This window comes from Trachurus japonicus, chromosome 18 (assembly GCF_045865225.1).
Source record: "Trachurus japonicus isolate A0001 chromosome 18, Traja_1.0".
NCBI classification, from domain to species: Eukaryota; Metazoa; Chordata; class Actinopteri; order Carangiformes; family Carangidae; genus Trachurus; species Trachurus japonicus.
In genome coordinates, this window is record NC_140924.1 from 28,640,592 (window position 1) to 28,665,650 (window position 25,059).

At 44.6% G+C, this 25,059-nt stretch overlaps 2 protein-coding genes across 2 annotated transcripts in view; one reads left to right on the forward strand and one right to left on the reverse strand.

Moving 5' to 3' along the window:
• m1ap (meiosis 1 associated protein) overlaps window positions 1–2,597 on the forward strand; it is a 44,601-nt gene extending 42,004 nt beyond the window's left edge. The window contains exon 13 of the mRNA XM_085759870.1: window positions 2,033–2,597. The gene's annotated coding sequence lies outside the window, so the exon portion shown is untranslated. The remainder of the gene's footprint in view (window positions 1–2,032) is intronic.
• A 6,012-nt stretch (window positions 2,598–8,609) lies between these two features.
• dok1b (docking protein 1b) lies at window positions 8,610–24,082 on the reverse strand. The gene is made up of 5 exons (XM_085759077.1): window positions 23,673–24,082; window positions 13,336–13,659; window positions 11,914–12,013; window positions 11,659–11,831; window positions 8,610–10,977 (listed from the first exon to the last, which is right to left on the reverse strand). Exons 1-5 carry the CDS (start codon window positions 23,727–23,729, stop codon window positions 9,607–9,609), a joined length of 2,025 nt encoding a protein of 674 aa, XP_085615203.1. The 5' UTR covers window positions 23,730–24,082; the 3' UTR covers window positions 8,610–9,606.
• Window positions 24,083–25,059: the final 977 nt, after the last annotated feature.

Sequence of the window (25,059 nt, forward strand, 5' to 3'; positions counted from 1 at the left end):
CACACATGTGTCTGATTGGTTTCCATTGTAAAGTTTGTGAGTAATCAGACAGCTCACAAAGGCTCTAATGACACTCAGACACTCAGTTTGTACACAACACCCACCGTAAACACACACTTAATGTGTGCTACTCTCTGGGTGGTTGTAGTTTATTTTCATACTTTCATCTCGTTTTACTGTCGCCACACGGACGGCATTAGCTAAACGTGAATTTAACAAGAGAGGGAGGAAAGTTTCAACTCACTTCCATGTAATATCGCTGAGGCAGCAAAGCTTTTTGAAAAATCACCCACCATCAACAATGAAAAAAGAGAAAAGATGAAAAGAAGGGAAGCAGCAGGACAATGGAAGCCTGGAAGTGTCAAACAACAGAGGGAAGGAACGGGAAGTGTTGAGGAACAACAGAAAAGGACAAAAGAGGGGTGGGGAGGGAGATCAGAAGCTGATGGATGTGTGAAACACACAGTGCGCATGTTACAACACACCCACAGAGTAAAAGTCCTAAACAGAAAGCTACCAAAATACGACTGCGGCCTAATGAAGGAGACCCACTACACTGACTTGTAGACAAACACACACATGCACATTCCTGCTCCAGTTTGCCCTCAAGTCCCAGTCTGAACACAGCCTCACTGTTGGACTGGGACAGAGAAGAAAGCAGCAGACAGAGGGGCCTCTCTGCTCGCCTTCACCCCCACAGCCTCTTCCCTCTCTGGGGGTTGAAAGGCAACCAGAAGCTGGAGGGGGGGGGGGGGGGGGGCAGAGATGAGAGAAAAGTGATCATAAAAAGATCCTGTAGGTTTGTTAAGTTGTGAGCGTGATAACTTTACATTGAAGTTTCCACTGTGTGTGTGTGTGTGTGTGTGTGTGTGTGTGTGTGTGTGTAGGGGTCAGTTTGAGTTCATTCACTGACATTTACACTGGTTGGATTCTGCAGAACATTAAAGGGATAGTTCAACATTTTGGCAAATTGGCCCATTGCCATAATCCCTATAGTCATAGCAGAAGGTTCGTTACCTTTAATTGTCGGTGCAAGCTGTTTTTAGAACGGTGGAGCAGAGCCGTGAGCTGCTCAGAGCTACGCTACGGAGGCTCATGGGATTTCTTGGTTTCCCTCATCAAACTCATCAAATACACAATCCAACAACTCCAAAACGCTCTGGTGGACAAGCTGTGACCTGCACATTCACCACACTATGAGATAATAATAGAATGTTACCAGACAGAGTTGTTTTAGAGGTAAATTCATGCAAAACCGCTGATGCACGTTGCCTTCAGGGACAGTTTTTCATCAAGCAGTCTCTGTATTTCCCTCTAAAACAACTCTGTCTCATAACGTTCCATTATTATCTCATAGTGTGGTGAATGTGCAGGTCACAACTTGTCCACCAGAGCGTTTTGGAGTTGTTGGATTGTGTATTTGATGAGTTTGATGAGGGAAACCAAGAAATCCCATGAGACTCCGTAGCGTAGCTCTGAGCAGCTCACGGCTCTGCTCCGCCGTTCTAAAAATAGTTTGCACCGACAAATAAAGGTAACGAACCGACTAGGCAATGGGCCAATTTGCCAAAATGTTGAACTATCCCTTTAACACACACACACACACAGTCATGTGCTCATACGCAGATATCAATCATTACACACATTGGCTATTACAGTATTCATTTATTCCTCGTCATGGGGCTTTGTCATCCACGCCCACACTCACACACTCACACACACAGGCACTCACACACACTTAATCAGTCTCCCGCCATTCCACCCCCACCCCCCCACCCCTCCCCGCTGAACCTTATAACATTAGGGGACAACCCTGTGTCGAATGACTTCATGACGTTGTGATGCTACAGGACTTCCGCATTTACAAATTACAACCACAACGATGCTTTTGTCCCTGGAGGGAACTCAACTGGACATCCAAAACTACCCACTGACATTTTACCCACTTCTCCATCTCCTCCCCCCTCCTCCTCCTCCCCCCCTCCTCCTCCTCCTCCTCTCCCACTCTGTACTCTCTTTTTAACCCCCACAGGCTCGAGCTGAGTCAACGTGTCTGAATCTCATACGTTAGTTGAAACGGAGCCACAGCAGCGTCTCTGTCCCCACAGGAAGGTCAGAGTCAAAGTTCCCCTGTTTGACCCAAACGCCGTCGGACACACTCCTCATTAAATGTCACAACTGTAACAGATTAATGAGACGTGACCCGCCCCAACAAGGGTGTGATTGTTTGTGTTTGCAAAGTTGAATCCGCCAGCGAGCGCGGCATTACTCAGGAGATTTGATAGATTTTGGCAAGTTTGCCTCCCACTGCCGCCATTTTTTTCTTTCTAAGAAAGTTCTTTGTTCATTGTTGTTTTTATGACAAACCTCCTTATCGCACTGTTGTTGACTTGTCAGTGTTGAGCTTTCATGTTGTGTGTTGAATGTTTTTGATCGGTTGTATTGTCTGAGCTACAGGAGGAGAATAACACTCTGATGGATGTTTGCTTTTCTCTGTGAATTTATATCAGTTGCTGGTTCAGCTTGTGATTTTATATGTATTTATTACTTGACATTGTTTCTGAAGCGCAGGTCAAATAAATGACATTTCCGCGTGAGAGTCGTTCTGGTGACTTTCCCGTAAGGGGAGGCAGCGTGCGGTGCGGCTGCTTGTAGAAGAAGGCATCAAACCACCTTCACACCCACACAGAGCTGCTGGCAGGATGGAGGCTCCATGTCGAACCGTCTCAGACAGGAGATGACAATAGAATATATTTATTAATATATATGACTTCTGCATCTTTGTGGTCAGTTTAAAAGTAACACTATTATAATGTCAGTCTATAAAAACTCAAGGCCTTTTATTTTCATGTATGCAGACATCCTGCAGACATTACAGTTATCAGCCCAGACTGAATTTTCAACCCACACAAAAATCCCGTCTGTCAGCTCACCTTTGAAATGTTGAAGTGAATTTAGACTTGTGCTATTGTTGGCAGGAGCCTTATCGTGACAGCAGTCTAACCACCTCTGACCTTTGACTGTATTTGCATGCTCCTGTCTGTCCCTGCTCCCACTCCAACAGGGTGCTGCGTTTGCTGAACTTCCAAACAGCAGCAAACTCATTCCACCGCCAGTGTTACCACCATCAGCAGTAGAGTGAGTAATAGCAGCCTGTTAATTATTAATCATAGCCATTCCACAAACATCAGATATCTCCGGTTCCAGTTTGATAAATGATGCACAAAAATCCCACAGCACAAAGAAACTCAGTTATCACACTGTGGCAAAGTGCATCACACTTTCAGGTGAGTGTGTTGCACCTTAGTTTAGCACTTTTAACCAGGGAGACTTTTTTTAATTGTGTATTTTTTGGTGCAGGAGACAGTTTGTCTCCAAACTTTTAAAGTTTTGATTCATGGTTTCCTGAGGGTGTAGAAATGACCTTTCACTGAACCATTTTGTCTGATTCAGACACTGAACGCACCGTGTTTATGTATCTCAGTCAGAATGGAGAGGACACTTTGACTGATAAGCCCTCTGTATTTTTATACATCAAACTCTTGGCTTCCTCTTTCATGACAATTCAAATATTTGATGCAGTTTACTGAGTATTTTTACCATCTCACTGAGTTTTCTTTCTTTCTGTCTGTCTTTCTTTCTTTCTTTTGTTCTTTCTTTCTTTTTGCATTTTTTCCATTCTGAACCCAAAAAAAGAAGCTCAGTGGACTGTGCCCCGTCTAAAAGTGCAATAATAATTCTTCTGCGCCTCATCAGTGTCTACATCTGAGTCAGGATAATATTAGTGCTGTGACTTCCTGCTTTATTCGCAATGTTCCATTTCCCTCTTTGCTGCAATCATTAGCACAGAATAACAACTCCTGTCGGGGTCTATGTCTCAGAAACTGTAATAGACAGTCTCTTTCCTGTAATTGTCGTCAGCGGCCGCACGCAGGACTTTAATAACGTACCCGCAGAGGAACGGAGCCGGAACACAAGAGTGCAAGAGTCACAATTCATAGCCGGGTTACAGGCGGAGGAGAACTCTCTCACAAGCAGCTCTGAGTGAGAGCAGATAGAGGAAGTGCATCTCTGGGAGGAGGAAGCGAGGAGGTGAAGTCAGGACCTGAGTTATAGTCCCTTCAAACAAATCTCAAAGGTCTCTGCTCCTACACACACACACACACACACACAGAGTACGACTGGAAAATCTGCACCTTTGATTTGCCTATTAGCATCAAAGTCATCAACATGAATCACACTGAAGACCAGCTGTGGTCACCACATCTGGTCAGGAAGTTATTATGATACAACTATTTTAAAGTTAGAGTGATCTGTGAAAACCTTCCGCATTCTTTTGTTCACATTTTGCAGCTTAATGTTTTCTTTGATTGTTTTTGTTTTTTTTGGGAAAACCAGAACAGGCTGGAACCGGATCAGGATCATCATCCTCATCCTCACACGCCCTTTTGTGTTTTCTAGGCATCGTCAAGAAACTGAATGAAAACCTCTCGTTTCCTTCAGACGGCGCCGGGAGCCGAGACGGAGTGAATGAAACTCACTCTCAGACTCGAGACTGAATGGGGTTTGTTTGCCCACGCAGGAGCTAAAAATAAAAGCTGGTGGTCTGTTGAGTTTCAGGTGTGTCTGAAGACAGAACGTACCAGTCTCCATCAGATGTGCTGAAGGGGGGGGGGGGGGGGGTCTCTGGTGTTTGATGTGCAGCAGATTGAGGAAATGCCACCTTTATATTACTAAGAAGCGCAGCTGACAGGTGTGACATGTTCTTATAAATGGTCTCTAAATTTAAAGTAATTCCACTGACCTTTAACTTTTTTGATACTTTATTACATAAACAGGTTCAGTATATGACAAATAGTTCAAAGTTGTAACCACATCATCACAAAAATGAATAGTTTTCTGTAGTTGAAGAGACTGGGTTCGTATTAAAGCTTCACCAGTCTATAGTTTAATATCAGCAGTGAACGGTTAACAAGGAAATGACTATGCATGAAAAGTGATGAAGCCACAGAGAAACATCAACCAGCTCTGCAGTTGGGGAGCGTTTTCACCTTCTTTCGTTTCATTGTTTTGGTTTTCAGGCCCACGACGTGTCGGTGTTTTGGTTCTGGTTCAGCGGCCTGAGCAGCAGCTGGGACGTCTCACACCATGCTTTTTTCTTTTCTTTTCACATTCACACTCTGTGCATTACCTTTCCAGCATCTGTCAGCAACTAGATGCTAAACATAATGGCATACTGTACCGGCTAAAAGGCCAGTTGTGTTGTTTCATAGAGTTTTTGGTGGAGGCCGTGACAGAGCTGAAAAAGACTTTTCGTTTCATGGCCAGAAAACATGTCAAATTGCTAAACTTGCTGTTGTGTTTCCTGTAGGTGAAAACAGACACTGTTTGCTGACTGACATCCTCTTTTGCTTTATCAGCTTTAGAAGGTGCTAATGTGGCAGTGTTGTGTTTACAGCACCTACGTTGCCAAAAATATCAACCAGTGCAGCTCTCAAGGTGCATGGAGGGAAAAAAAACAAGGTGCACTTTTATCTTGAGCCATCTGCAAAGTTTGTACAGCTCCACCGTTTTTGTTTATTTGACCCAAACCTCATTAACAATATGTACCAACTGTGCAGAAATAAGCTGGTTGCCAGCTATGAAAACAGATGCACCACAAGAATAAAGCCTCTTTATTGGATATAGCCTCTTATTGAAATGATCTTTAAAAACAAGACCAAACGTGACTGGAAGAGGACAGTTAGAGAGGGCTGAGGACTGTTACTGATGTATTAATAGTCTAACGTGGGTGTGGGGGGAGTGAGAGAGAACCAAAACCGTTTGGCTAAAGATAAAGACGTGTGGCAAGAAACAGGACAAACACAAACACAAACGCGTGCACGTTGGGCTATGTCTGTCATCTCTCTGTGTCTTCAGATCTTCTTAGATGTCTCCACTGTGTTTAACCCACTGACTGATGCTGTGCTTTGTGTGTGTTTGTTCTGCAGCTTCCCACTGACATGACATTTCCCCAAAGCCTGAGAAAACTCAGAGGGTGATCTGAAACTATGAAGTAAAGTCTGATATGCTTTCAGTGTGAAGCTCCCATCACACACATGCACACACACCATCACACAATCAAAACAGCAGTGGTGTAAAACATCTATATATTTCACAAACTGACACCCTGAGGCCATGAGCTGCATGGGTAGAGTTAGCAGCAGCAGGCCTGCTTACATTTTCACACATAGACTCGGCTGTGGCTGTCAAACACACACACACATACACACACACATATACACACACTTCCCAGCATCAGTTGGACTGTTTCACAGATACGTAAAAGGTCAAAGCAGATGAGGAGAGAAATGTAGAGATGGCAGTGGCAGAGAGCGGCCTGTGGTAAATCAGGCAGCAATAATAACGTGAGTTAAAGAGATAGTTCAACATTTTGGCAAATTGGCCCATTGCCATAATCCCTATAGTCATAGCAGTAGGTTCGTTACCTTTCTTTGTCAGTGCAAGCTATTTTTAGAACAGTGGAGCAGAGCCGTGAGCTGCTCAGAGCTACGCTACGGAGGCTAATGGGATTTCTTGGTTTACCTCATCACACTCATCAAATACACAATCCAACAACTCCAAAACGCTCTGGTGGACAAGTTGTGACCTGCACATTCACCACACTATGAGATAACAACGGAACGTTACGAGACGTTGTTGTTTTCAAGGTAAATGCAGATACTGCTTGATGAAAAACTGTCCCTGAAGGCATTGCGCATCAGCAGTTTTGCATGAATTTCCCTCTAAAACAACTCTGTCTGGTAACGTTCTGTTATTATCTCATAGTGTGGTGAATGTGCAGGTCACAACTTGTCCACCAGAGCGTTTTGGAGTTGTTGGATTGTGTATTTGATGAGTTTGATGAGGGAAACCAAGAAATCCCATTAGCCACTAGCGTAGCTCTGAGCAGCTCGCCGCTCGGCTGGGCAGTTCTAAAAACAACTTGCACCAACAATTAAAGGTAACGAACCTACTGCTAAAACTATAGGGATTACGGAAATGGGCCAATTTGCCAAAAATGTTGAACTATCCCTTTAAGTTGTTTTAAAGTTGACAAGTTTTTAAACCACAACCAGACACTCAGTGAAACATAGAAATTCACAGTAATTATATTTTTAACTGGACACAGTGAATCCCCATCATCTTTTTACAGTAATAAATTATGTAAGTGTGGTGAATGAGAAACAATGTTGAATATTCCAGTCACTCCAGTGTGTGTGTGTGTGTGTGTGTGTGTGTGTGTGTGTGTGTGTGTGTGTGATTACGTACGAAACAGTTTTTATTGAATCATTTCTAAGAGCAGAAGTCACCTCAGGTCATCAGCCACTAAAGGAGCAGTTACAGGTTTCACTCTCACAGACACATGCAGTTCACTTTATGACCAGAACTTGGTCAAAATGTTTTACACACACACACACACACACACACACACACAGTGACAATGTGTAAACAACTTGTTTTGGATATTCCAACAGGGAAGTGCTGAACCGTGAGAAAAGCAAACGGCCACAGCATGAGAACATGGTACTGTGTGTGTGTGTGTGTGTGTGTGTGTGTGTGTGTGTGTGTGTGTGTGTGTGTGCCCTTTCCCCACTGTGCCTGTGTTTTTCTTTTTTCATTTTTCATTTTTTTCTTTTTTAATGAGTTCACCTGGAGTTTAATGAGAAAGACAGAAGTTTGTCGTCGCTCTCTTTCGCTCTGTTTTTCTTCCCCTGCTCGGTCTGAAAGAAAAGAGAGGAAGGGGGAAGGAGGAGGAGGAGGAGGAGGGGGGGAGGCAGAGACAGAGTTAGGAAATTTACCCTCCAAATGCAATTCAGTCACTTTTGGAGAAGTTTCCTGTGCAGAAGGTTGTCCAGCAGCAGGTGGGGAAATAAAGAGAGAGAGAGAGAGAGAGAGAGGGGGATAAATGGGGATGACGGGGATAAAGAGCAGCAGTGAAGGGAACAGTCTGTACCTGTCTGTGAGCCAACCAGACACAGACAGGTTCATCTAGCCAGCATTCATCCTGTCAGCATCTTTTTCATCTCTTCTCTGACTCACTCTCGTCCCTCCTTCCTCCTCCTCCTCCTCCTCCTCCTCAGCTCTGGATAACCACCCACACTTTCCCTCCGTTCCTCTCCTCTCCTCCCTCCATCCTGTGTGCTCCTGCTGCCTCCTCTAACCGTATCTGTCTCCCTCTCTCCGCAGTTGAAATGCACGGCGTGTCCGACACAAACCAGTCGCCGTTACCTGTCGCCACGGCAACCAAACAACAGCATTAACGCGAGGGAGGGAGAGAGGAAGTAAGAAAGACAAGAAAGTAAGAAAGAGAGTCTTTGTTTCGTTTTTCGCAGCTCCACTTTAACGGTGTGATTAAGTGGTTGGAAACGGAGTGAAACAACAAAAACAGAGCGTGGCAGAGGGAGGGAGGTGGAGGATGAGGTCAGACTGTTTCACTGTCCCGTTCACTCCAGAACAGAAAAGTCTTTTAAAGACACAAAATAAAATGAAACTGTGTCTGATTGGGTGGTGGTGAGGGGAAGCAGTGATGCAGCTCTGCTCTTCACAGATCCACGACTGAGAAACTGGTTTTCTGAGCCACATTTATTATTAGTTCTACTTACAGACAGCACAGCTGTTTGTGACACATACAGTATTGACACATTGCATGGGATTGATTAGTTTGATATTTAGTTTATCTGTACACAGAAACACAAAGGATTCAATAATATTATCTTGTGCCGGCCCCATGAGGACCATGTGACCCTACGACCCCTTCATGAGCCATGTGTGTCTGTTTCCCAGACCCAGACGGGGTCTTTAAAAGTCCCACCTTCCTTCAAAACAGTAGCAACAATGTTTTTTCCATTTAGTGGATCCTGAAAATTGCAGCCACGTTGCATATTAGTGTCCTGGGCTGAAAAAAAGTTGAACATCTCCCTGTGTTGCCGGGGTTATAGATAATCGATCAGTCCAGAAAACAAAAAGTAATTCCAGTTTATTTCAGTGGAACTCCTCCACACCGGTGGGACAACATCCCCTCATTGTTACGTTGTCTCACATCGCAGAGAAACGGAAAAGCAGCAGTGCAAAGACATGTTTCCCAGTCACTTCATAAGCATGGCAGACTGTTCAGACCAGAGGAGCCAGGCCGTTCTCTCAGCTTGTTAAAGTCAAGCCTGCAGGCCCAGGTCCTGTTGGCAACTCATACTGGGCCTGTGTGTGTGTGTGTGTGTGTGTACATTATAGCGAAGTGCCTGGCTCCAACCACACTGTGGCTTGGTACACCAATTATGGTTTTGACCATGCAAACACTCACTCTCTCTCCTTTTCGAATCCACACACACACACACACAGAGGGTGGCCCTACAATAGATGCACAGAATGCAGTCATGATGTGGTTTTTCTCAGAGCTGTGAGCTAATCCACTCCAAATGAATCCACTGTCTCAAATAATTATTCCAGTCCGCGGACGGGGAACCAGAAAATGTGCTTAGTCCTCGCAAAAACTGCAGGGATGAAGGCGTCGACGTCCTTCTCTCCTCTTTATAAAAGAAGTCAGCGAACGTCTCGTCGTTCCAGACGTCAGATGTCTCCCAGGTTGTCGTAGATGATGTCGGGCGACCGCAGCGCCCCCTGGTGGTGCTGGCTGAACCACGAGTTAGCAGGCAGAGGCTTCTGTTTGGACACTCTGCTGTACAGCTCCCTCCCCTCTCCCCCTCCTCCTCCTCCTCCTCCCCCCCAGATGTTGTTGTTGTTGTTGTTTACATTACTGCCAGGACCTCCGTGTTTCCCTGGAGGCAGCGGCACCGGCTCCTTCCGACCGAAAACGCCCCTTCCCGGTTTGGGGAAGGTAACGGGTTTGGGCCCCCTGGGAGGCTGCGGGGCGCCGCGGCCCGGCCCCAGCTGCGGGGGGGAGTGTCTGTGGGGCTCCGAGGACTTCCCGAGGGAGGGGGTGTTGTAAGTCCCCTCCGGTCCCGACGGGGGCACCACGTCCAAGCGGGCCTCGTCGTAGATGGTCATCCCTAAACTCAGAGGCAGGCTGGTGCTGCCTTTGGCGCAGCCCTCCGGCTCATCGTATATGTGCTCGGGGAGCGCAGCAGGAGGGGAGGAGGACCCCTCCGCTTGGCCCCCGGGGGGGCGCCTGTTACTGTTCGCTCCTCTTCCTCCTCCCCTCCCTCCCCCCGTCGCCCCGTTAAGACTCAGAGCGCTGGTTTTCTGGTTCAGCTCCAGGCTGATCCGGTCGTACACGTGCGAGTACAGGTCCGGCGGCTTCCTGTGGTTGTCCCCCTGGACGCCGCCCGGCGACGACTCGTCCCCCACCGGCCGGACGCGTGGGGTGGGCATCGGGGGGCTGGCCGGGTTCTGGCACTTGATGCTGTCCACCGGGTCCGAGTAGAGACAATCAGAGCTCAGCAGAGGCTGTCGGACCGAGTCGGCCGGTTCAGAATACAGACTCACCTGATCATCACCCGACAAAACACCTTTACCCGCCCCCTGCCCCCTGGGGGAACGAGGAGGGGTCCCTCCCCCTGGTAACACCCCCAACATGGCTGGTGGGTCTGGTAAACTCCTGCCTTTAAGTCCTGCTGCTCCACCTCCTTGCCCTCTTCCTCCTCCTCCTCCTCCTCCGTCTCCCACCTCCCTCTTCCCGAGCACTCCGTCGGCCGACCCCGGTTTGCTGCCGCCAGAATCCCCGTCCGCCTCGCGGCTGCTGCAGCTGCTGCTGTCGCCCCCGCTCCCCGCCGCCGCCACGCAGGCGTTGCGTATGTGCTGCAGCGACGCCGGGCAGTCGGCGTCGAAGTTGAGGCTGAGGTGGCGCTCCTCGGCCAGGGCCTTCTGGGACTGGATGGCCTGGTCCACCAGCGTGAAGATCTCGTTGCCCTGCTTGGTCTCGAAGGTGAAGTTCCCGGGGCCCGAGTCGCAGCGTCGCCCCGCCTCGAAAGAAAACATCACCTGAAGACAGAGGGAAGAGGAAACGGACACAAATAAGAGACAGCGTTGCACATGCGTCCAGGCTGGTGTGACTTACTGAATATAAACTGAGGTGTCTGAGATGCCAGAACGGGGCTGAAGTAATGGAAGCTGGTCACAGAGGTTCCTGTGCTCTTTTCCAGTCATCGCTCATTTATCATTTGTCTTGGCACTAAAGGACTCTTGCTTCGTTTTTTTCCACTGAACTTCACTTCTCTGTTTCATCAGTGTATGTATATTTCTGCCTCACTGCTTACCCTTTCTGTGTGGTTTGATCACCCTTCACTACAGCGTGCACATCAAAGAAGCTGCATCTTTTGAACTTCTATCAGTCTTGACAAAAGCATAAATAAACACCGCATGCAGATGAATTATCTCCCCCTCTATAAAAGGTCACCAGTCATTTTCAGATCCTGGTCTCAACACAAAAAAAACCTCAGACTGTAAAGCTCAATATCTCTACCATGAGCCCTCTGACCACATGTGCACTCACCGCTACTAAAAACGTTCTGTGCACTTCCTAACTCTGATCAATTGTTGCAGTCTCTGTGCTAAAACTGAACCCAGCGAACTTCCCCTTTCTCTCTGCGCTCGTCAGAAGAAGAGGAGACGTTTTGTCATTTCTCCTTTGAGAGGCGTCTTCCTGTCCCGTCCGTCACCTACCCGGTCTCTGCCGTATCTCCTCAGCAGCTTGTAGGGCCACACCAGGACGTTCCTCTTGGTCTTGGGCTCCTTCAGGATCAACACGTCGTTTTCGGCCTTCAGCCAGTAGTTCCCCGCCAGCCCGCAGCGCTCCGACGCCTCGGTGCGCTGGACGCTCACCCAAAACTCGTTCACTTGAAAAGAGAAGACGGGGAAATGAGTTCTCCTGGTTGATGATTATCAGTCGTCTGTCCTGCAACTGTTTGGTGTCCTTACCTTCCTCTCTGGAGTAGTAGATGAGGTTTTCAGCCATCTGCAGGTCCTGGGGTCCTCCATTAGCATCTGCAGTGGTACTGCTGCAGCTGCCACCTCCTCCCTTTCAACACACACATGCACAGAGACTGATCATTAACCAGCTGTCATAGAGTTAATGTTGAAGTAGATCATTTGTGTTTGTCATGTGACATGCAGGAGTTTCTTCTGTGGGTGAAGGAGAGCTGGAGGAACTGGCCATTAAACAGACAGAGTGGATCCAGAGAGAGACAAGTTAAAGGGATAGTTCAACATTTTGGCAAATTGGCCAATTGCCATAATCCCTATAGTCTATAGTTTTAGAAGTAGGTTTGTTACCTTTAATTGTCGATGCAAGCTATTTTTAGAACGGCGGAGCAGAGCCGCAAGCTGCTCAGAGCTACGCTACGGAGGCTAATGGGATTTCTTGGTTTCCCTCATCAAACTCATCAAATACACAATCCAACAACTCCAAAACGCTCTGGTGGACAAGTTGTGACCTGCACATTCACCATGCTATGAGATAATAACAGAACGTTACATGACAGAGTTATTTTCGAGGTAAATTCATGCAAAACCACTGATGCGCGTTCCCATTGGGGGAGGTTTTTCAGCAAGCAGTCTCTGTATTTACCTCTAAAACAACTACGTCTCTTAACGTTCTGTTATTATCTCATAGCGTGGTGAATGTGCAGGTCACAACTTTTTGGGGCGTTTTGGAGTTGTTGGATTGTGTATTTGATGAGTTTAATGAGGGAAACCAAGAAATCCCATGAGCCTCCGTAACGTAGCTCTGAGCAGCTCGTGGCTCTGCTCCGCTGTTCTAAAAATAGCTTGCACCGACAATTGAAGGTAACAAACCTACTGCTATGACTATAGGGATTATGGCAATAGGCCAATTTGCCAAAATGTTAAACTATCCCTTTAAAGGAAAGAGAAAAAGAATAAAGAGTTGGAGGGGTTTGTGCGTGTGTGTGCCACAGAGTGAAGCGGATGGAGTCCTCCTCCTGGAAACTCCCTCTGGCTTCCTCTCTGCGAGTGTGTGTTATGTGAATATGTGCGCGAGTGCACGCAATAGACATCGTGGCCCGCGACGACACTCCAGGGGCATGTGGGAAATTTTGGAAGACTGATGCAAACACATCCAAACAAAGAGAATTAAACATGGACCCCAGTGGAAAACTAAACCTAAAGCAGCAGCTCTTCAGCTTCTTCTTTTTTCTTTTCTTTTTTTTTACCAAACTTAGAGAACTACAAACACATCACAGAGCAGAGAGTCTATTTTAGTTTGACCAAACACATTTAAAACATGCAACGAAAAGTTTGCACTTCACACGTCCACCCACGTCTCAGTCACTTGCTGCAAACTCTGCACCATGAAGTGAGCACACTGACATCGGTCCGTACCTGAAAGGCGATGTCACACATGGTGTCCATCCAGTCTTTGGCCGTGTTCTTCTCCGCAGCGAACACGTGGGTCTTGTCGTTGGTCTCCACGCAGAACGCCGACATGTTGTCTTTGGGGCAGCTCTCGGTCAGCGCCGGCAGGATGGAAATGCACTCGGACAAGCGGATGATCTTCTTGTCCAGCTTCCTGGTTTTCTCATTGGTCCCGCTTCCCGTGCCCCCGCCCCCTCCGCCGCCTCCACCCGACGGCGAGTCGAAGAATTCGAGGCGAGCGATGCCGTTTTGGCTGGCGGGGTACAGGACGAACCAGTTCTTCTTCCATTTCTGATGAATGAAAGAGAAAGAAATCACAGTTAGATAGGCAAAATATTAACACAGAGACCTGTTTCAGCTGCTTTCAGTGAAAACCCACAATGCACCAGCTGCCCAGCACTAAAAGCAGACAACGCAAAGTGATCTGGTGGTTTGTGGAGGACAATTTTCCTCAGGAGATGGTGGAGACCAAAAATGGAGCTAAAAGACGGGCAAATATTGGACTTTCAAAGATTTGCAGAGAAGCACAACTCTTTTTTCCCTTTGATTTGATGTTCCTTAATTTGAGAGATTATAATGTATGAAAATCTGACTTTTTCCTCTTGATTTTATTCTTGTCTTTGTTTATCTGGATAGTTTTTAGTTTTCTTATTTCAAATGCATATATATTTTTTAAATGTTTTCCTCTTTCTAGTTTGCTTTTGTAGATCATTTATTATTTTGTGTTCATTCTTTTCTTAAAGCTCATGTTTATTCACTCTTGCAGATCATCCTGGACCCCTCAGACAGATGTCAGACAGATGTTCAGCCGTCCTGAGCCAGGCTGGGCCAATCACAACTATCTGTCTACAGTGGTTAGGGTTTGATAAGATGACAGACAGATAGCAGTGTGAGACCAATAAACAAATTGGATGGTCTTTTTATTTTCACTAAAAGACAAACAGGAAACCACCACAGCACAAAATGTTTGCTCTGATTGGTTGCAGGACTATTCAGCTGCGTCCAGAGATAATTTGGTCTGCGACCGTTGATCACGCCCCTCAAGATTCAAAAAAAGAACCGAGAGGTTTCGGACTCATACGCAAAATCTCTGAAGATAAACTAAAACTGAAAATAGAAAACACTGCAAGGGAAATGCAGAGGATGGAAGAGGATGGCAGGAAAAAGAAGAGGGTGAAAACAGAAACAGAAAATGTGACTCTGGCCTGTTCACCTCTCTCTGGGGAGGGGAAGACATTTTTGCATGTGGGTTTGTTGCGAGGGCAATACGGGACAAGGTGCAGATACGAGGTACGAGCAATCAAAACTGGATGAATAGAGAGAAAAGGAAATGTGAACGTTTGAAGTCGGGAGACGAAGTGAGTCAAAAAACGCCGTCTCTGGGTCTTTCTCCTGCTTCTGCTCTGCTGACTGAGGCTTCATGTAGGAGGCATGTGGTGATCAATCTCCTGCAGTTTGACTCAGATCTTTTGCACAAACCAATGTTTCCTCTACATTCAGTTACAGCATGAGTCATCACTGCACAGAGAAAAGAACCATTACCCCCAAAAATCAAAACATGTGCTGGTCTGGTTTTTTACAATTTGATCCAAATAAGAGAAAGTTAAATGCAACCACTAAACCAGCTTAAGAAAAAAAACCACATGTGAGTAATTACATGAATTTAAAAGATTCAAATTAACCCAGATCAGATATTTACTGCTTAACCTGAAGTTACCGTATAATATATTATTCTCTTTCATTCCCTGAGTTTTGATCATAAAGCTGTGTTTTATTGCCACTTCTGTGTAATAAATATCCACTATATTGTGCATTGTTGACCTCTCTTTAATGTGCCGTGGCCCATAACAGGTTAAAAATATGACCTGGTTCCAAACTAGGTGACAGCAGAGAGGAGGAAGAGCAAACAATGAGCTCTTCCTCCTCAGGGACCAGACACGGACATGAACGGACAATATGACACAACGGCGAACAATAAGACGCACAGCGGGAGTGTGTGTGTGTGTGCTGGACCCCAGATGTTCGGCGGCTAAGAATGGACACGATGACACGCTACATGTGAAACGGTGCACAATCACTCCTGTAGAAATGAGTTTACTTGTAAATACGGTAGAACAGCGTGGGACAAAGGAGAAGAACATATTGGGGAAGTCCCCGTCATCCCTTGTGCCCTGTGGACATTTCTGTGTGTGTGCGTTTTTATAACTGCCCCATATCACACTATGCTTCACCTCGGCCATATGTGTGTTTGTGTTTTCCCCTACATTCACAGATTCTGCCTGACGGTCAGAGCGCTGAGCCTGAGACAGGAAGGTCAGCAGTTTGAACAAAAATCCCTCAACCAGCGAGGAAATCCATCTTACAGAGAAGAAACACGACAGCTCAACCGCAGGTCCCTGAACGCATCCTGCGCTTCTGACCCAGTGACTGAAACACAGCAAACTAACAAACTGATACTAGTGAGTATCTACTGGTTAACGGAACATGACTCATAAGCTTTACAATCAAATGATAAAATTCTTAACTTCACTAAACAGCGTGTCTAAATACAGAAATCCATTAAAGGTCCAGTGTGTAAAATGAGGGGAAAACAGTGACATCTTAGCATTACGATTCTATTATTTATCTATTTATTAATTCTAATAAACTCTAGAAACGTGCTCTCTGGTTGGCTGGATTTTCCATTTCGTACAAACATGGCGACACTCTCTAAGCAAGACCTTTGCTTTATGTAGCCTATATATCCACAAGTTTCTGAACGTCATCTATGGTCAAAACCAGAAGCCGGTTTTGCATTTCCAGTGGAATTGTACATTTACGTTTCCATGGTTTTCAGTCGTTGTCATAGTTGCGGTAAACGCATGGATCTATTAACGCTGGCTTTTAACACGGATGTCAGTTTGTGTGATATCCACTGTTAAAAGCTGCTGTGATGATCCATGCGTTTTACAGATTTTCATTGAAAAATAAAAAATAAATCCATGCATTTACCGCAACTACCGAAACCATGGAAACGTAAACATAAAATTCCACCGGAAGAGCAAAACCGGCTTACGTTTTTCATCTTCGGAAAAAGGTGGATACATAGAAGAAGAATTATAAGGCTGTGAAAACCAAGCAGATTTTATTTTATAGCGATTATAAACTTCTACAAATATATTCATTGGTAGTATATTCAGATTTTGCCAAAAAAAAAAATTACACACTGGACCTTTAAGATACAACATATAAATAGATGTGTTTCTATTTGCATAACTGCTGAGATATTCCAGCTCAAGTGAACGATTACATAGACCAGCCTGCCAGTGTTAGTCATGCTCCGACAGCAAACAACAGCTCTGATAGTGTTGGAGGCAGCGTCCACATGTTTTCCTTCAGTAGTCAATGGTGAAAGAAAGCAACACAGAGCTGCTGCTTCATCTATGAAAATAGTTTTTTCTGGAGCCGGAGCTTTTGTTTTGCTTAATCTGCAGGAAAGCTAAAGCTGGCAAATGAAATGCAAATAAATGGAGCAGAGTAAAAAGGATAAAATGTAGTACAGTTAAAGTTAAATAAGTGAAAATACTTCATCAAAGTGTAACTATTCTTCCTGTATGTGCAGTATTTAAACGTAAACTAATGCACATTTTTTAATTGCCACCGCTGATGAACCTGACCTCTACACAGCATGAGAACAGGCGTCAAGAGATTCATTTGGAAGGTATAATTATTGTATTTGCATGGTGGCTCTGATAAAAGTGCAGCCACAGGGCAGCAGCTACAGGCTGCATGATCACACATCTAACCCGCAGTTATGACTCTCCACTATTATTTCTTCCTAATTTCACGGCGTAACGTGTGAAAGCAGAAATGACAAAGAGAGGACGAGAACAGAGGCTTTGACGTGCACGGCAGCCCGCTTCATCAATTTCTAGCACACACACCCGCTGGCAGAAAGGACAGGAAATGCGTGGGACCGTCATCACGCGGGATTTTGTCTGCTTCCTTCTTCTGTGTCCAGGTGTGTCTCTGTGGTTGCGTGCATGTACAGATGTGTACATGCATGTGTTTCTATTGTTTTGTTTTTTAAAAATTCCCTTGATCCATTCTGGACCATCTGTTGCTGCACAAGTGCACGAACACACACACACACACACACACACACACACACACAATGACTCTTTTGGATCAGCGTACATAAACAGGGTGTAACACTAACCCCTCTTGCAGTATGGTCAGTATGTCTGTGTGTGTGTGTGTGTGTGCCTGCACGTGAGGCGACTGCTCCATATAAGGCAACAGAGCGTTATCATCCACTAATACACTGAGTGGAAATTATGCAAAAAGGATCATGACAGGGAGGGAGAGACACTTCCTCCCTGATGTCCTGCCTGTTCACTCAGCTGTGATACAACAGCATGTGTGCGCTCGTGTTTCTCCTTTTCACGGCTCAAACAGGACACGGCCTTCCGTGTCACTGTGTCACACTGACCTATATGTGCACTTTAAAATAGACCTGAGACCAAAAAGAGCTCAAACAACGGCAACATTACTTCTTCTGTCCTCTTTTAACACGACTGTGAGCAGGTGGAAGTTTTCTACAATGCAGGAAGAATGTAAATACAAGGAGTGACGTCCATCATGCATCATCCAGTAGTATTTAGTAAAACCATGGCTGGCCTTCAGGCTCGGTGTGTTTGTTCTTTCTGCCTTTCAACACAGACGGTGACATCACGGTGGTTTGGGTTTTTCTTGCAAATTCATTTTGTACACACAACAGTGATGATACTATTTCTGTCAGAGCCTCAAAGTTGTTTTTGTTTGGACTGATCTTTTTTTTTTAATTAATTCACATCATCGGGTTTTGTTGTTTTTAAGATCTTGTTACGTATTTTAGAATAAGATTAAACGATCCCAGTGTTTAAATTATTAGAACATGATAATAATATGTATCTAAGTGTGGGCACATTTATCCACCCTCACCGTCACTGTTATTTAACCAAACCACTCAGCCATGTTCCCACTGGCCACAGCCTGACCTCAGAGACACATGCAGGAGCAATATGTGTGTGTGTGTGTGTGTGTGTGTGTGTGTGTGTGTGTGTGTGTGTGTGTGTGTGTGTGTGTGTGTGTGTGTGTGTGTGTACTTGTCCAGCTATACATGTGAGGACCAGTTAGTTTTAAACCATCAAAGTGAGGACATTTTGTAAAGTGAGGACATTTTGGCCGGTCCTTCCAAGGGCTGTTTGAGGGTGAAGACTTTATAATAACCAGGCTATTATAATTAGGTTTAAGTTAGGTTAAGAGTAATGGTTAAGGTTCGGCATTTGTTTTGGATGGTTAAGGTTAGGGTAAGGGGCTAGGGAAACATTATGTCAGTGAGTGTCCTCACAAAGATAGCCATACAAACGTGTGTGTGTGTGCGTGTGCGTGTGCGTGTGCGTGTGCGTGTGTGTGTGCGTGTTAAGAGAGATCATTGACCAGAGTTACGCTGCTCTCAGCTTCATCCTCATCTGTGTCTGCAAAATAAATTGGAGTAACAGGTTTCTTCTTTCTTTCTTTTTTTGACTACCTGAAAGTGATGAACCAAAACTGAGACAGAGCTCAAATATTAATGAAATGACAGCAATGAGTCTTAGATTCTCTGAATCTCTGAAAAAATCCACTTACGTAATATAAGATCACCTTCTACGTTGATGCAACACCAGTCGAGTTCAACCAGCCTCATATTATCTAAGTACTGACGTCCACACAGACTGAGGGCTGGAAGACGATGACGTCACTCAGACCACAAACTGTGCTACATTCTGACTTGAAGTGTAACATACTGCTGCTGTGAGATTATTGATTATTTGGTTCTGATTAATTACCCTATAGTTTTCTTGTTGAAATATTTTCAAAAAGTTTGTTTTGTTTAACTTCGACCTGTAGATATTCAGTCTGGAGAAGCAGGAAGCAGTCATTAATTATTATTCATCATAAATTATCACATTTACTGCCAGTTCATTTTTTATTGATCAGCTGATCAATGATTCTGCCTTCAAGTTCTCATCTTCCTTCATTATGTATATTATGGAGAAAGTCACATTCAAATTGCGTAAAAAAAACCAGCAAACATTAAACGTCTTAATCAGTATAATATTGATCATATTTAATCTGCTGGAGACGGGTGGTTTTGCTTACCACATATTGTTGTTTCTTTTCTTGCTTGAATGATCCACCGGAAATGGAAATCAGGCTCGATAAGAGGAGGAAACGATAAGCAGTGTGGGAACGAATGATAAGCAGACCAGCACTATTGAAATGTTCTAATGTCTGCACACAGATCTCACCGATTGGCTTGTGAAAATATAAAATGCTCGATTATCCGTTGATCATACAAAACCAGAAGATCGGCCTATGGTCTCTGAAGACGTGTTAACAATGGGATGGATTGTTCCCTGGTCTTACTGTCCAACAGCCAGTGAGGAGGGGGGAGGACACAGCTCCTAACCATGTGTTCAGATCACACGTTAGAGCAAAGTCAGACTTACTCATGCACATGTATAGCCTATACTGTATGTACGCACACAGATAGATACACTTTCCTATGTGTTACTGCTTCAGAAATACTTTGCGCTAAAAATTCTCTGTACTAAATTGATGTGGTGAGAAATCTGACTCAGCGTCTGATTGGCCGTCTGTTTTAATGAAAAGCAGAAATGTTCCAACATCCAATCCCATTAATCAATGAGGTAATTATCAGTTCAGACATAACACACTGTTGTATTAACCTAGCAGCTCCAGGGTGTGTATTTCTACTTATCCTGACACACCCTGTCTAGTCAGGTAGCTGAAGATGTCTTCAGTTTACCATTCCCACACTGTAACCATGCCAACAGCAGCACTCTGCAGGGTGCAGCATCCTGGAGCTGGGTCTGGTGGACAAGCAAACACACCTACAGACAGATGTTTTCCCTCCAAATCACCAACACCATCACACTCGCTCCGCTGCGCTCGCTTTCACCGCCAGATAAAATCAAACGGCAGCGTCACATGTTGAACTTGGAGCCACGACAGCAGAAGAAGCTCAGTTCAGCAGCATTCTTCAGAAAAAACCCTCGACTGCAGCTCAGAGGGCATTCCACGTGGCCCCCGAATATTTGTCATGCTTTACACATCGACGCCGTTCAGACGTTGACTGCGATTGGCTGAAACGGCCGTGCCTCAGATGTCACAAATACCTTTGTAATGAAGTGTGTGTTAACCTTCAGAAGAGGGTCTGTGTGTGCTGCAGGGGTGTGTGAGAGGAGTCAGAAACACTGCGGTGGTTGTCCCAGCTTATCGTTTCTCAGATTTCTCTGATTTAAGAGACGACTCACTAACTGTGCCTGTGATGTTTACGTCCCTCAGGACAAACACGCGAGTCACTGCCTGTTAAAACACGTTTATAGTGTCTTAGATGGCTGGAAGCAATTCATATATCAGTGTTAAAAGAGTCATTACACTATACTGCAATTAGTGGTTAGGTTGCAGCTAATGACTGCTGTTAGTATCTGGGGCGTCCTGGTGGTCTAGAGACCTGAAACCTCTCACCTCTCCCCTTACTTCCTGTTAACACTCATCACTACTCATCACTCACGTCACCAAATTAAGACTTAAAAGACTAAATAACAAACAGGAAAACCAGCTGTCAACTTTTTCTGATGATGCATTTCATTTCTAGGGCTTTGTGTCCAAGTTCATAGAGCTCAGTGTGTCATCTTGCTACAAAAGTTTGAAATGAATTTTAAAAAACAAAGGGACCCCGTTTACACTCATATAAAATGCTGCAAAGTTTAGTTTTTTAAAGTGTTGTCATTTCATTTTTATGTCTGTCCCCTAATACCAGTGGTTCCCAACCTTTTTTGGCTCGTGACCCCATTTTGACATCACAAATTTCAAGCAGTCGCGTGATCGTGGGGTCGCCAGAAATTTGTGACGTCAATCAAGATGCGCCAGCTCAGATATTTTTATTTCAAATTGGTTTTTATTGAGTTTCAAAAATTGCATGAATGCCAGACATGGATACAATCTACTGTGTGCGTTGGATATAATATCAGATATTTTTATATGCTGCATTTTATTTGAACTCAATTTATATTCGAGAAAGTGAAAGTATAGAATACATGTTTAAGATTGGGTGTGGTGTTTTTAATCATAATTTTAAGTAACTGGTTAAAAATGTATTTTTATCAGTAATTTTTATCAGATTTCAGGCGACCCCATTTGAATTCCAGGCGACACCACGTGGGGTCCCGACCCCAAGGTTGAAAAACACTGCCTTATACAGTGTTTCCTGAACTGGGCTTAGAACTTACAAACAAGTGAGTTATCAAAATAAAGAAAATAATATTGATGGTGGTTCAATTTTACACCTCTAGCTCTAGAAATAGAGAGGGAACAGAGAAATAGAAGAAACTCAGACACAGCTCATATCAGAAAGACAGATGTTGTTGGGTGGTTTACTTCCTAACAGTCTGTGTTGTAATAGCTCGGTAATGGCCATTACTTGACATGTCGTAAAAAAAAAAAAAAAAAAGAGCAGCTAGAAACAGAAACAGAATCTTCTCTGGTCGGACGTTGCTGCTGCTGCTGCTGCTGCTGCTCTTGAGTCACATTTTCCGAACACGCACGTGGGAAACGGGCCTCAAGTGTGAGCAAGCGTGTGTGTGTGTGTGTGTGTGTGTGTGTGTGTGTGTCCACTGACAGCACTAACGATTGCATAATGCGCCATGCTAACCTCACACCAGTTTCAACACTTTCAGATCAGCCAGCTCTCAACTTCCTGTTCTATTCATTTCTGCACCGATAGGTTCACATCCACGTCTGGGCGGCCCCTGGTCTCTCTTGTGCACAGATAAGGTTTTTTGTTTTTTTTGTTTTTTTTGAGAATGTGGAGGTTTTGTTTTGCTGCTTTTCTATTGTAAACTGTTTATAAAAGGCATTGAAAGTGTGTTTTGGGGCGAGTATGAATATCTATTGTGGAGTGGTTGATTTCAGGACAGGAAGCGGGGCCAGAATATTTTGTTGGCCCATGTCATATGACCAGATAGAGACGGAGAGACAAAGACCCTCTTTAGAAATCTGAAGGAGTCGATGAGCTCCTACTCGGTGGGGCTCTGGGAGTAAAAGGCAGAGCAGCATGGAGGATCAAGCCTGAGACCAGCAGCACACACCCACTAAGGTGTTATCACTGACATTTAGCAGTGCCCAAGCCAGCGCTGCCATGTGACCTCCTACAGACCATAAAGGTGGTCTGCTGACTGTCCAGCAGCTGCATGTGCACATCTGTCACCAAGATCTGTCTCAGCTTTTACAGCTCTGTCTCTACTCCACTGGTTTGCAGCCTTTTGTTGTGTTTATTGTGGGAAGTTATCTTCAACGGTGATAACAATATTACAGCTTTCATCATGAGACTCAATAACTCTCCGACCCGTCCTCTCTCTGCCTCACTTTATCTTCAGCTTGTTGTTTTGCACCTAGACTGGACTTGGACCAGCTCACCGGGGGGTTTCACCAGCTCATAAACACATCCACATGAACGTTCACACACACACATGGAGGCTACGGCAGCTTTACTCCAGAGCACCACATCAAAACAAGGCCAGATCAGCAGCGATAGCTTCCTCTCTCTGCCTCTCCACTAGGTTTCTCCTTGTAGACACTGGGCACAGTGACTGGTCTGTAATTGCACCAGTGTGTGCTCTATTTATTTGTGTGCTCCCCTCTGGCTTACACATGGAAATAGCATATTAGTAGTTTTTTTTTTTAACTCAATGGGAGGGGATACTATCATCTCTGTGAACAAAACATCAACAGTTGGTATCTTTATGAGCATTAGTGTGTTTACCTGCTGACATTAATCGGTTTCATTTGTCTGATATGATAGCCTACTTTCCTATTGTGTTTTACAACCATTTACATCAATTTTACGAGGACTAAAACTGTTTACAATGGCCATCAGTGACTGTTTAGAGACTTGTTGCACTTGTTCTTCAGCTGCTGCAGTGTTTGTGCAGTATTCCACAGAAACCTTTTCTATGTCTGAGAAGTAACTGCACTAGTTTTGATTGACTTCAGAGCCTCGTGGAGTTTTTCAGTTCCTCATGTACAACTTGCTTAACAAACTTCTGTTTTAACTTTTATCCCTATGCCATCTGATCATTTCAATATTATACAGCATCATGAAAACATGAATTATGTATGTTGCCCCTGGCTACAGAGATTTTTCATTAGGGTCATTTCTGTCAACGCCACAGCCACTCCACCACACTCACTCACTCACAGCTTCTTCATGGACTTACCTTTCCAAACTTCTGATGCTGCACATAAAGTTGTCCCTCTTTGACGTGGGTGTCCATGCCCACTGACACTCCGTGGGTCCCCGTCCCCCAGAAAGGCGAGATTGGACTTGAACTTGACAGAAGATAATCACTTTTTTTTTTTCTTTTTTGAGCGGTTTAATTTTTCCTCTCTCCTCCAAACAACTTCCCCTTCACTCACTTCCGCTCCCCAGCCGTCAGAACGCGTTCACGGTGACGATGGCGGACAGTTAACGGTGTCATGGTGGGAGTAGAAAAAGCTCCAAACACTGTCTGGGTGGTCCCGACCGACTTTAATAATGTCTAAATGTTGTCGGCGGGTCGCCTATCTGTCGCAGCTCACTCCTCCTGCAGGGCTGGACCGCTGGAAGTCACACAACAGAGATAACACCACGCTTCCGGTTAGCGCCTCCACAATAAAAGCCTGCATGCGAGGATAACACCGCTGGGTAGGGCTTTAGTGTGTGACACTAACATTTAAAAACAGTGACAGACACTAATTTAAACTAAAACTTGTAAATTAACAAGTGAGAAAATGTATCTATTTGGTTAATTACTGAGGGCCAACCAGGAGCCAAATGAACCTTGTGTGGTAGGCTATCCTCAGTGATTTTCCTATTTTAACATTAGTGGTCATCAGTAAACCTAATTATTTTGAGGTAACTTGCTGTAGGACAGATTACAAATGTTATATAATACTATATTAATTTTATTTTTTCATTTATTTATAAGAGCAACAGGAGGAAAAGGCTCGCACACTGATCAAAAATGGCAATGTCCACCAGAGATTGACGGATGCAACAAACATAATGGTCCATCAAGCAACAAAAAAGTGCAACCATGGCGATAAAATAAAATAAAATAAAGAGACAAAAATAAGTAGGCTAAGACATGTATTTATAAAGCAGCTGATGTAGTGGCAAACATGTCTGCAGTCAGTCAAATGACGAACAGAAACCTGAAATCCGGGTCAGATTTATTGCTGGGTAGTTTAACAACTTATACAGCTACCAGGAAGTCCATAATAATAAGTCCATGGGCCCCTCACTTGAGGTTCTTAGGGCAGGTTCCCAAAGCTGCTTTGTTTGATGCTCAGCCTCACTAAATGCCCAGCCCGACCCCAAATAAAAAATAATAATTTGATTGAATATGTTCATGATTTGATAGGGGGTTAGAGTAGTGTAAAGGGGGAAAAATGACACCAAATTTAACTCAGATGATTTTTCAATGACTGCTATGTCTGGTAATATCGTTGTCAGTAACATGCCCCTATCACCTGGTAAAATTATATATTTTTGGCAAATATATTTGCAGCTATACCCGTACTGCTTCTGGATTTTACAATGTTCTAAAGTGAAAATATTTAATA

What these genes read in the sequence shown, in the direction of transcription:
- dok1b (XM_085759077.1), bottom strand. Translation starts at nt 23,729, where the DNA reads ATGGACACCCACGTCAAAGAGGGACAACTTTATGTGCAGCATCAGAAG. An exon ending in TGTGTGACATCGCCTTTCAG is followed by an intron (nt 12,014 to 13,335) that starts GTACGGACCGAT and finishes GTGTGTTGAAAG; the next exon opens with GGAGGAGGTGGCAGCTGCAG. An exon ending in GGAGATACGGCAGAGACCGG is followed by an intron (nt 10,978 to 11,658) that starts GTAGGTGACGGA and finishes CTCTGTCTTCAG; the next exon opens with GTGATGTTTTCTTTCGAGGC.